This window comes from Cervus elaphus, chromosome 22 (genome assembly GCF_910594005.1).
Source record: "Cervus elaphus chromosome 22, mCerEla1.1, whole genome shotgun sequence".
Lineage (NCBI taxonomy): Eukaryota > Metazoa > Chordata > Mammalia > Artiodactyla > Cervidae > Cervus > Cervus elaphus.
The window spans coordinates 31793435-31805876 of record NC_057836.1 but is presented as its reverse complement, the minus strand read 5'-3'; the positions used below and the strand labels follow the sequence as shown (position 1 = coordinate 31805876).

Genomic DNA, 12442 nt, shown 5'->3' with positions numbered 1-12442 from the left:
AGAGAAACATTAAGAAAAAAAAATCAAAATGGGTCACTGTCTACACCAGGGGATCACAAACTCAAAAGGCTCAACAGTTAAAATGGATACATGAACACAGACGGCTGTAAGAATAGTTTCTAAGCTGCTGATACTGAGAAAATACAGAGCATGTGTCTAGTTACACTATCTTTTAAAACATCAAGCTGAGGTAATAAACTTCTGGTTTAAATACACTGGCTTTTCCCAGATGAAAGAGCCTTTTAACTATCACGTGTTGCTACAAATTTATATGTTTAATCTTGGACTGTACATTGATCATATTCCAACTCAGAAAAGTATTATATGACCAAAAAAGTATAATAGCAAGTGGAGAATTTGACACAAAAGCAAAAAAAAAATTAATATAATTGCATTTAATATAAAATCCAAAACTTTCATAATAGTCAAGTCTAGAGTAAAATAAGTGAGATCATCAAAGTATAAAAGTCCAGTTACCAAAATCTACGTGCATATTGACAAAATAAGGTTTCTAAGAGCTGGTGACTACATAAACCATTGCAACTCAACCAATTTACATTCTTGAAGAAACAAAAACTATCCCGCTGAAAGTCTTAAAGTTAACCAAATCACTTCACTAACCTCCAGAATGGGAGGACAGAACAAGCTTTAACCAAATCATTTCACCAATAAGTTGCAAAATGGAAAGTCAGAATCTATTTAAAAATTTTCTTCTAGGTACCCTTGGGAATGACAGGGTAAAGACCACCATTATGACAAAATACTTTGCAGCCATGATAAAAATTTCATTTTCAAAAATTATTTAATGGCCAGGAGAATTACAAATGTTATATGACAAAAGATACAAAATAGTAAACACAGTGATCCAAATTATTAAAAATATGCCTGAAGAGAGAAGGAAAAAAAAAAAAGCAGCATAATACATAGGGGGAAAAAGATGGTGGAAATAAACCAAAACAAAATATTTTTTTGGTTTCATTTCAGATGGTAGACAAGTGACCTTTTATCCTTTATTCTTTACAATAAACATTAAGGAGAAAAAAAATGATAGTTTAAAAAGATTAGGATGAAAGAGACTAAACATAATGATTTGGGAAATACCTATCTACCCACCCAGACTTCAAAATATGAGGATTCCAGAGGATTTACCAAGTTGTCTTACTGAGTCAACCGAACAATTTTAATAAACAATTTTTCAAATTACAGCTGTTGATTGTTTTAGCTCTTTAAATACAAATTCTTGTAGAGCTCATACAAACTGTTACATGCCAATAAAAATACACAGCCCAGTCCTGAAGCTTACTTTAGCCACATAAACAAAAGCTTCAATTTCAATTTTCAAAATCATATTTAGAATTTGGCAAATATAAATAAAACAGCAGGTAAAACATGCCTGCTTATAGAGTATATACAATTTAAATAAAGCATAGATCATTTTAACAAAAGTTAAAATCTGTTTCAGTATGAAAATTTTAGCAATGACTTTTTGTAGTAGCATTAATTCATTAAAACTAGCCTTTATTTTTAAATGCTATGTTGAGTTTATAAATAATGAAATTTTAAAAATAAGAAAATGAAGCTAACAAGATACAGATGAGGCTGTTACCAGGCTCCGTGCATGTGAACAAGTGATGCGATAAACCTCCAGTCAGTGCGTTTAAGAAGCACGGGTGCGCCGCCACATGGCAGCAACAATGGCATACCTAATCTGTAGCAGATGAAGAAAATTTGGCAAACTCACATTTTACAAGACACAAAGCTTAAAAGGAAAAAAAAATTTTTTTTAATCTGCATTAACTATTCTTTTCAAACTACTGCAAACAAAGTGGAACTCAACCTTAAATTTAATCTTCTGCAACAAAGTATAATTAAAGAAGCCTGCTTTCCTTATTTTGGGTGCCAGAAAAATCAAATTACTGGAAAATGCTTTCCTACAAGAAAAAAAAAAAAGTACCCTGAACTTTTTTCCTCTACAAATTTAACTTCTGAATTCTAAAATTTCTCTAAAAATAAATTATTTAGAGAAACATCCACATCACTATTAATAACTAATAGCTCATATGGCATGACTATCTTGTTTTTTCAAAAGCTACTTTTTCTTTTATTACTATGTTTCTTTAACTTCACAGGAACTGAAGTCCACTCTGAGTTAAATAAATTGTTCAAATCTCAGTACAGTTTAAACAATATTTAAAGTACTTTAAAACCAAAAAAAGTTAATTAACGAAGGCTATATAATTCACATGATGCATTCATTTGGACTCCTTTACTTGTTGTTGTTAAGGAAAAAAGGATTAAAAGCAAAATAATCAATATGAGAACCTGAAAATGTTTCCAATTCACCCTACTTGCTCTACAATGTTATGTAAGGCAAGAAGAGAAGAGAGAAAGAGTAACCACGATTATACTCAAATTGGTAAAATGTTTTCTCTCTTAGGCAGAAAAAGGAAGTACTCTATTCTGGGAAAGTTTCCTTTCATTTCTTTCTCTGGAGTCCAGTAACTTTACCCTGGACATGTACACCTTCACCCCAGCACTCATCGTTCTGAATGTAAACATCCGTTTTCTTATCTGACTCCTCCATCGTTTCCTGGAGGGGCAGTAGGAGGGGCAGCAGGTCCCTTCCACCTTTCTTCATGCAATCCACAGAGCAAACCCTAGCACACAGGAAGTAGTCAAATGCTAGTGAAATATTAATAAATGGAGATTTTTCAGAGAATGCTCAGACACAGTGATAACACACGTTTAAATGGGAGCAGGGGAGATAAGTATGAAACACTAAGGAACAAAGTATGGCATTTCTGACATTCTTACTCAAGTATATGGTTGAACATACAGTGGAAGTGAATGTATGAGTAAAGAAAAAATTCTAAACTAGTAACTAGTTTTTACAGTCCATTTAAGTTTTTTATTATGTGATTTAGGGATATTTTATTTTTTGCTAAATAGTGATTTAGACTACAAGGTAAAACAAGGTTAAGGCTATACTTCATAATATTCTACCCTGGAAAATATATGCTAACAAATTTTAATTTAAAAATAAAACTAACAAAAAAAAAACCTCTTGTTAAAAATCAATAAAATAACCACCACCATGCTTTTTCATGAAATAATAATAAAGTAAGTAAGTTTTAGAGTCAATCAAATGACTACAAATGGTGACTCACCCATTTTCTAATTATATTGTTTAAAACTCTGAAAACAAACCTAGCTTACTCTGTAATTGCCCAAAAAAGCTTTGTTTCCTTAAATAGTTATACATTAGCTTCCTGCATTTGCTGACAGAAAAAAATAATCAATGACAGCCATTTAAAGTTACATATTAGGTCTTAAGCTTTTTATGAAGTTTTTATGAATGGGGGGCTTCCCTGGTGGCTCAGCTGGTAAAGAATCCACCTGCAGTGCAGGAGACCTGGGTTTGATCCCTGGGTTGGGAAGATCCCCTGGAGAAAGGAAAGGCTACCCACTCCAGTATTCTTGCCTGAATTCCATGGACACTATAGTCCATGGGGTCACAAAGAGTCAGACACGACTGAGCAAATTTCACTTTATGAATTGGGAAAAAGAAGAAACAAAACAGCCACCAGTAAACATTCTGACAGAGGATCAAGACATGAGACGACAAACTCAAAAGCTTTAGTGATTACTTCTGTCAGCAGTTAAAGGATTAGTTGAAACTAAAATACGAGATTTGAAGCAGTTAATAAGCAATATTGAAATTTGTTCCACTTAGTATAAATTCTTTTTTAATTGCTGATTAATTTAAAAGAAGACTGATAAGTCTTATCATACAGTTCTGGAGCAAGAGTCACTGCTTTTGGTTTTATCATTATATAACAAATTCTATCATCATGTCATCAAGTATACTTTTCTTACCTTTTTAAGATGTCATTTCACTGAAGCCAAGGAATGGGATGCTGTCTTACCAACCACCTAATTCCTGGCACTGACTAACATTTCAAAAATCTTGACAGCTACCATCAACTTCAGAAAGGAAGCTTACTCTTCTCCCATATTCCTGAGTCCTGTCAACTGACATGATGAAAACAGGTAGAAGCAGGATTTCTTCTGTGATGCCTACCAGTTCCTGTAACATTCGCAGGTGAAAATGCCTACAAACTGGAGAGTGCTCATAGTCTGTTTGTGTTTGTGTGCGTATGAATAAGTACAACACACATACATATATATAGATATATATATACATTTTTAACTTTAAATTAATCACTCGAATTGGTTAAGATAAAATCTGCAAATTGCATTTAAAGACAACCTGAATTGTCATCTCATACTACTAAGCCATAAATCCTTCTGGCTTACAGTTACCATTTTTACTTTTTCAGAATCAGATACACTTTGTATAATACATCTCCTATGAACATAATACAGGGGTTGGCAAACAATGTGTTCTCAAGCCAAATTCAACCCAGTGCCTAACAATATATGGCTGTGTTTGTGCCACAACACAGAGCTTAATAGTAGAAACAGAGACTATAATATGGGATGAAAAGTCTGAAGTATGTACTACATAGCTCCTTACAGAAAGCTCCTTACAGTTTGCCAACTCTATCACAGTATAATAGTTGCAACTGAGAGCTGTTAAGTACCTAGTCTGGTGCAATATATGTTATATGCCTCACCTAAAATCTTGTCAGGAACCATCTGGAGTAGCTATTATCTCTAGTCTCAAACAGAGCAAACAAAATTTCTAGACTATCAACAGTATAAGCAGCACTTCCTAAAGTCTTAAGCCCATCCATAAAAATTTTTGTTCAGACAGTCTTGGATGGAGCCCAGATACCTACATTTTCCCCAAGTATCCTAGGTGACTCTGGTGCAGACAGTAAAGGATTAAATATAAACACTTAATGAAGACATAAAAATGACTTAATACCACCTACTTCCATATGTGATTGAGCAGGGATCTGCACACAAGAGTGCTTGGTTCCAAAATCTATATTCCTTTTGACTTCTCTTTCAAGTTACTCAAGAGTTTGATTACTCTTTTAAGAATAATATATCTGCTGATAAGAGTTACTTAAGAGATTTTTAATCTAGTTATACCATATAAAAATCTAAGTTATTATAGCTGAAAAGTACATGCAGAGACCAAGATGATCCAATATACATTCATGAAGTTTAAAATTTGTACTTTCAAGAAATTAAGGGTTTCCTGAAATACACTATGTTTTATTACTTTATTATGTATCAATAGGTGGGTACAAAATGGTGAAGCCCTGAGCTCAAATCACATGAACGACTTAAGTGATAACAAATCAAACACATTTGTGAACATAATATGTAGCTTAATCATTTATTCTATGTAGAAACCATTTTAATTCTGAAAGACTTAAAACTTGGGATTTCAGATGCTACAAGGCAATAAGTTAAAGAACTCTGCAGTCTATGTTTCTAATTTCAGTGAGCCTCCTGACAGTACAATTAAAACTACTACTGCTATGCTATAGCTCAAATACATATATTCTTTGCTTATTAAATTCACTAAATTTATATAATTTACCTTTTTTAAAAGCATGAGGCAAGTTACTTCTCCTTATAACTAAAGATAACATGTCATAAGCACATTACTTCAAAACCATTAGCTCGTAATTCGAAACAAGTAAGATAATAGCAGAATAAGATAATAAAAAATAAAAACAAGCTTCTTGCCACATTTCCATGAGTTTCAGATTTTACCTGAACAACATTCCAACCATGTTTTCTTAATGCTTATGTATCAACTAATCACATAGAAATTGATTTTTTTAATGGATGCCGCAAAGTCCAAAGTAGCCTTCCTAATGAACAGTATAAAACCATTGATAAGAAGAAAAAAAAAACATTGTAAGAAAACATAACAGAATATTTTCATAACTAACACACAAACATAACTACAAAGACAAGAAACAAATGGTATGTAATAGACTCCTATGACGAATGGGAAACTAAAAACTATATACTTGTTAAACTGTGAGTTTTATTCTCCAATGTAGGGAAGAAAAATTAGACACAAAAGTATGATTTAGGTAACTCCTGGTAAAACAAAAAATGACAAGAAGTTTGAACTTTTAAAGCCCGGATGAAGCATATTTTATTTGAAAATAGGAGAACTTTTCATATCACTAATCAGTAGTTTAGATAGCCAATGAGTTAAATAAAAAAGCAAAAATTCATGTTTTATACCTAAGACATAGTAATCTGATTTTTTTGGTCCCTTTTATTTTAGATATAAATTAAGTTTGTTTGGTGAAATGAATATGCAAAAGAAACTTATAAAATAAAAATGTGAAAAGTTAAAATTATATTCCAAAGGAAATAACATATTCTCTTAATTAACTTGCAGTTAAAAATAAAGCTGAGTGTCCACTTCAAATGTAAGATGAAGGCCCTTAGTTGAAATTCCATTATATAATATAATGTGTTATTAGATCTTGCACTGAACTTAAAATAAAAGATAATACATCGCTTTAATGAATAACTAATATTCTTGTTTCACAAATGGCATTGAGATTTGGTTACTATTACACAATGTAGTACAAATATACTGTAACAATTATAGGTAATAAGTAGATAACAATAAATTAAAGGACACTGTCAAGTACTTAACGTTTTAGGGTACACTGGAAGTTTTTAAAAAAATTATTCCACAGACTTCAGGACATTCAAAATAGAGATGTTAGCTCAAAATTTTTTTTAAATAGACTCTCTAATCCAGATTAAAATATCAAATATAAAAGGGACTTAAGCATGTTTTTGAAAACATGTGCTTCAGTCTACCATCCTTGACAGTGTTCTTTGTTTTTCTTCAAGTTGAAGTCAGTTATAAATATTACAAGCTTTTGCATTAGAACAGTCTCAACTTATAATTTGATAAGAATGGTCATAAATAGTAATTTGACATAATATGACCACTTAATTAGGATTCTTTGGCTTCAGTATCTTCAAAAAGCACACTTGTAATTCAAAATAATCTTCAAACTGTAATATTTATCTTCAAAACTGGTTTCCTACAAAATGCAATAGCTTCAAAGTTTCAAACAAACTTTTTGAATTAACACTAATCTTTCTACCAAAATTGTGTCTTTTAAATTTCATCGTAGTATATTGAAGGGCATCTACCATTTTAGCAACCAAACCTCAAACCACTTTATCCAATATTATACAATCATGTGTTTCTTAAATATGAAAACATAAGAGAATTTGAATACAGCAAGATAAAAACAATCCCCAAAAATATTTCACCAAAAAGTATCACTGTCCTCCTCAAAAAATGTTAAGACAATTTACTAAAGTGTCTTGATTATTACCTCAGTAGATAAAATTTCAACAACTACAAACAAAATTTCCTCCATCTGTGGCTTATTTTCTTAGCATCAAAATATCTAACAAGTCAGTAAAATAAACAGGTAATAGGAAACTTGGACACATTTGTTTTTAATACTGCTGTCCCCGCCCCCAACACTCAGAACATTTCTATATTTATAAAACAGTGCCATGTCAGTTGGTTTTTCAAAAACCCTCATTACAAGCAGGTGCATTTTCAAACCATGAATTACCAAATATTTACAATTAAATTTATAAACAGTCATGTCATCATTTTTCACTTAAAACTCTAACAGAAACCAAAAACTATTTCTAATAAACCAATTCTAAGAAACATATTTTATACAACTATGCAGAAAATATATATTCCTAATATAGCACAGTTACCATGAGTTTGTAACCAAAATAAAACACTTCAGTCTTCATACATGTTTTTAACCCTTACATTTGAATTAAATTTATTGATTGATACAAAGATCAAAAGACTGTTATAAACACAAAGAAAAAAAACTTTACTTACTGCTAAAGTCAGATACCTACCTTGTTTCTCATTGTAGATTATATTCTTACACAACAGGTCATTATGGCAAAGCACAACAGGTGAGCCCAGGCTGGAAAGAATCTTCTTCATCCAAGTCATTTCTTCCTGAAGAATCTGAGAGCTTGGGATATCACTTAAGAACCTTTCAGTTTAAAAAAAAAAAGTTACATCTTGTTTATATTAACGACAACAGGTTTTTTTAAGTTTCCCTAAGGAATAAAACCTTTCTTTTTCTTTTTGGTCATATACAACTTAAATTTTTTCCTTCCAGTTTTAAGATATAATTGACACACACAGCATTATACAAGGTGTACAAAATAAAATTTGACTTACATACATAATGAAATGATTACTACAATAAGGTTAGTTAAGTATCTATCATCTCATACAGATACAAAATAAAAAGAAATATTTTTCTCTTGTAATGAGAACTCATGTTCTTAACAACTTTCATATTTAACAATGTAACAATATAACAAAAGTTGTTATAACAATACAACAACTTTCATATATAACATAGCAATGTTACTTTACCATGTTGTATATTACAGCCCTAGTGCTTATTTATTTTATATCTGGAAGTTTGAAGCTTTTGCCTACTTTCATCCAATTCCCCCTTCCCCACACCCTACCTTTGGTAACCACAGATCTGATCTCTTTTTCTCTGAGTTAGTTTGTTTTTGAAATATAAATGACCTACAATACTGTTACTTCCTGGTGTATGACAACAGTAATTTGGTATTTCGATACATACCAAAAAATCTATTTTTAATAAGTTCTTCCATTTAAATGCAGACTTCTGAATTAAAACAGGCCAATTATTCTAAGATTAGAATAAAGAAAATTCATTATAAATAACTTTAGTATGAATAAAAGGAAACTGAACAAGACACCTAAAATTCAGGGCATAAAAGTAAAAAGTGGATCAGTACAAAACAGGACGAGGGAAGAATATACATGTCTAACAGCTAACATTTACTAACACTATTCTCAATGTTTTATATTTATCTCCATTTTACAGATGGGGAAACCAAGACATACAGTTTAATAAAAAGAAGTTTAAGTATTTAAAGTCACAAAGATAGCCTATTAAAGAACTAAAACATCTATCTCAAGCCTGGAAGGGTGAATGTAGTATAAATTAGTTAAAGTCACATTTGAAAGTCAACAGATATTATTCGGGCTTCCAGGTGGCTCAGCAGTAAAGAATCCACCTGCAGTGCAAGAGCTGCAGGAGACTTGGGAAGATCTCCTGGAGAAAGAAATGGCAGCCCACTCCAGTATTCCTGCCTGGAGAATCCCATGAACAGAGGAGCCTGGCGGGCTACAGTCTAAAGGGTCACAAAGACAGACCCGATTGAAGCAACTTTGCATGCACGCATGCAGATATTATCTATTGCTGACAAATCAATTCATTATTATATGATAATCATCACTCAGATAAAGATGATGATGCTATCATATGATAACCAAATCACAGAATATTCATCTTTGCAGAGAACTGCCTCAGTAGTTAGACTGGGAAGGGGTGAGAGTTAGCTTGGCAAGAAGGAGTGGCGATTACGGCTCTTTATCCTGTACTCTTTTCTGTACTATTTATTGTGCCATATTTGTAATAATAAAAAGACAATGAAACAAAAATAGTGTGCTGCTACTATTTTTGCAAAATAGTAGCTTACAAAATTGCTGCTCCTCCTTCTCTTCTTCCCTGAAACTTCAAGACAAGTTCTCTTCCCTCTTTCTCTATACAGTCTCTCAGATTACCCCTTTCATTTTACAATACAATAAACAGTCTGTATCAGGGTTTACTTTAATGAATCTGCCTATTCACTGTTCTCCCAACTGCTGCATTCTCTTCTACACATAGCTTCCAATAGAGATCCGCATATGTGCTTTTTAAAATGGTGTAATTATTCAAGAATTTATTTTAAAAGTACCGAGTTGAATGGAAATAATAGGACTCAAAGGATTATTAACATAATCATAATCATGCACAGACAAAAAGGAATGAAAGGAAATATGAAAAATATTTTTAATATTAATTATTTTTAATATTTTAGTTGTGTATTTTCTATTGGGGCAAGGATCTTTTGCTATCTACCATAGGGCATCTCCAGATTTATCACTAACCTCAAGAATTTAAAGTAACCTCTGAATAATAATTTTTAAAATAGCAGCTAACATTTATTTAGCACTTACACGCACAAACACTGTTCTAAGATACGTGTATATATTGACTCAATCCTCACAAAACCCCTAAAACGTAAACATCCTACCCTTGTTATTTCCACTTTACAGAAAAGGAAACAGGTAATTTGTCCAAGGTTGCACAGCAGAACCGAGACTTGATCCCCGCAGTCTGGCTCCGGAGTCCTGTACTCTTAATTCACACATCATACTGCCTCTCAACACTGCACCACTGCCATCGTCATTATCTTAAAGTGATTTTTTTCCTGAAATCTTTCAATAAAATCATTATTTCACAGGTGGATTTTTTGTTTGTTTGTTTTCATGTGATCACTTTCTGAATATCCAGCACCGTGGACACCCTTTCAGATGTCTGTCTGTCCCAGTTTACAGGGTATAATACCCCTGTCCATTCAGAGTCTGACAAACTGTGCAAACAAAGCACACACAGTGAGTCAAACTAATCTTTCAAAATAATCAACTGTAACACAATAGTTATTTTTTCCTAATGAATTATAAAAAATAAAACCAAACAAGAAAAAAAAAATCCACAGGTCCTGCTTACCTCTGTCGTTCTTAAAGACTTCCTGAATACAAAAGTGGAAATCTTCGTGTACATTTTAGATATAAAGACAAAGTTAGATTTGCAATTTCTGTACTAGTATTAATAACACTATGTAAAAACATGCTCGGTGTAGTTTCAGAGGCATGTGTCACAGAGTATTTCAGAGGGTCCCAGCAGGACTGTGCCTCTCTTTTTTAGGAGCAGTCAAGATGGTAAGTAGGAAGACTGAGCTCACCTGCTCCAGCGGGCACATCAAAATTACAACTACCAACAGAGGTACTAATGATGAGAAAGACCAGAAGACTAGCACAAAAGATTTTTTAAAGGTAGAATGGAGAAGCCACAGTAAGACAAGTAGAAGGGGCAGAGATGCAGTATAGTGAAGACCCACACCCCCTGGGTGGGCGACCCACAAATGGGAGGATAATTACAATGGCAGAGGTTCTCCACATGGAAAGAAGACAAGCCCCATATCTGGCTCCCTAAACCAGGAATCCTACACTGGGAAGGCTGGCTCCTAGAACATTTGGCTTTTTAAGGGCACACTTTCAGGAGAATCAGAGGGCTGTGGGAAGCAGAGACTCCACTCTTAAAGGTCATATACAATATCCCACATACTCTGGGATCCAGAGCAGAAGCCATAATCTGAAAGGAGCCTGGGTCACACCCATCAGCTGATCCTCAAGAGCCTCCTGGAGAGGCAAGAGGCAAATGAAGCTGCCCCTGGGCTCACAGGCACCGGCAGCAGCCATTCTGGGAGCTCATTCTACCAGCAGGACACTGGTCCTGGCAAGCACCGCTGTGGAATCCTCCCTCTAGCTCACTGGCACCAGGACGCAGCCCCACTCTAGCTGATCAAGTTTTAGGACACCTTGGGAGCCATCCAGGGATCTTGCCCACCCACCAGCAAGCTGATACCAGCTTCCAGGACACCTTGGACCCCAAAGCCAGCTATGCTTGAACCAGCCCTGCCCACTGGAGGTCTGACACCCACTCTGGGGAACCCCAGGGCCCTGCAGAAAGAGACCCTGGGCCCTGGCTCCATCGAACAGCAGACCAGCTCTAGGCCCAGGAAGCTCCAGGACCTGGGCCCTGCCCACCAGCAGGCCCACACTAGACTGAGGATCTGTAGCCCCACAACCACCAACCCCAGACCCAGTTCTGCCCACCAGAGGGCCAGCCTGGCCCCCTAACACTGCTGTATGTTATACGCGAAAGTTGTTAAAGAGAGTAAAACCTGAGAGTTCTCATCACAAGGAAAAAAAGTTTTTTTCTATGTCTTTGTTTATTATGAGATTACAGATGTTCACTAAACTTAACTGCAGTAATAATTTCAAAACATATATAAGTCAAATCATTATGCTGTATGTCTTAAAACTTATTCAGTGCTGTGTGTCAATTATATCTCGATAAAACTGGAAGAAAAAAACTTGTTTATATAATTTAGAATCTAAATTCTGATTTACACATTTTTCTATGTAGGAAATGAAATATCTTAGTTACTCTGAACCTGAAGTCCTATAAAATCTGAGACTCCAGTAAAAGAACTTTCAATCTCATTATATGAGACTTTAAAAGTCACAATAAACTAAGACAACCCAAACCTTTTCACACTTCAATATGACTACACTGCCCCAATGTAGATCTCTAGGCCCATTCAAAGCAGCTTTCCTTTGGACAGAAAGAATTGCTTTAAAAAGGTCTCTATGGTCAAGTCACACTATGAAAAATATACCCAATAACAGTAACCTTTATATTATGTTTACTGCCAAATAAATGTTCTATATTTGTTTCTTGGCTCCCCACTTCCCCACTTTTATAGGGACTGA

The 12442-nt window shown here is 34.0% G+C and overlaps 1 protein-coding gene across 1 annotated transcript in view; it reads right to left on the bottom strand.

The window, feature by feature from the left end:
* The window catches only part of ETNK1 (ethanolamine kinase 1), a 53372-nt gene that overhangs the window by 15676 nt on the left and 25254 nt on the right, over positions 1 to 12442 (bottom strand). Inside the window, exon 4 of the mRNA XM_043880947.1 lies at positions 7861 to 8003. Within this exon, the coding sequence (XP_043736882.1) occupies positions 7861 to 8003 (143 nt within the window). The remainder of the gene's footprint in view (positions 1 to 7860; positions 8004 to 12442) is intronic.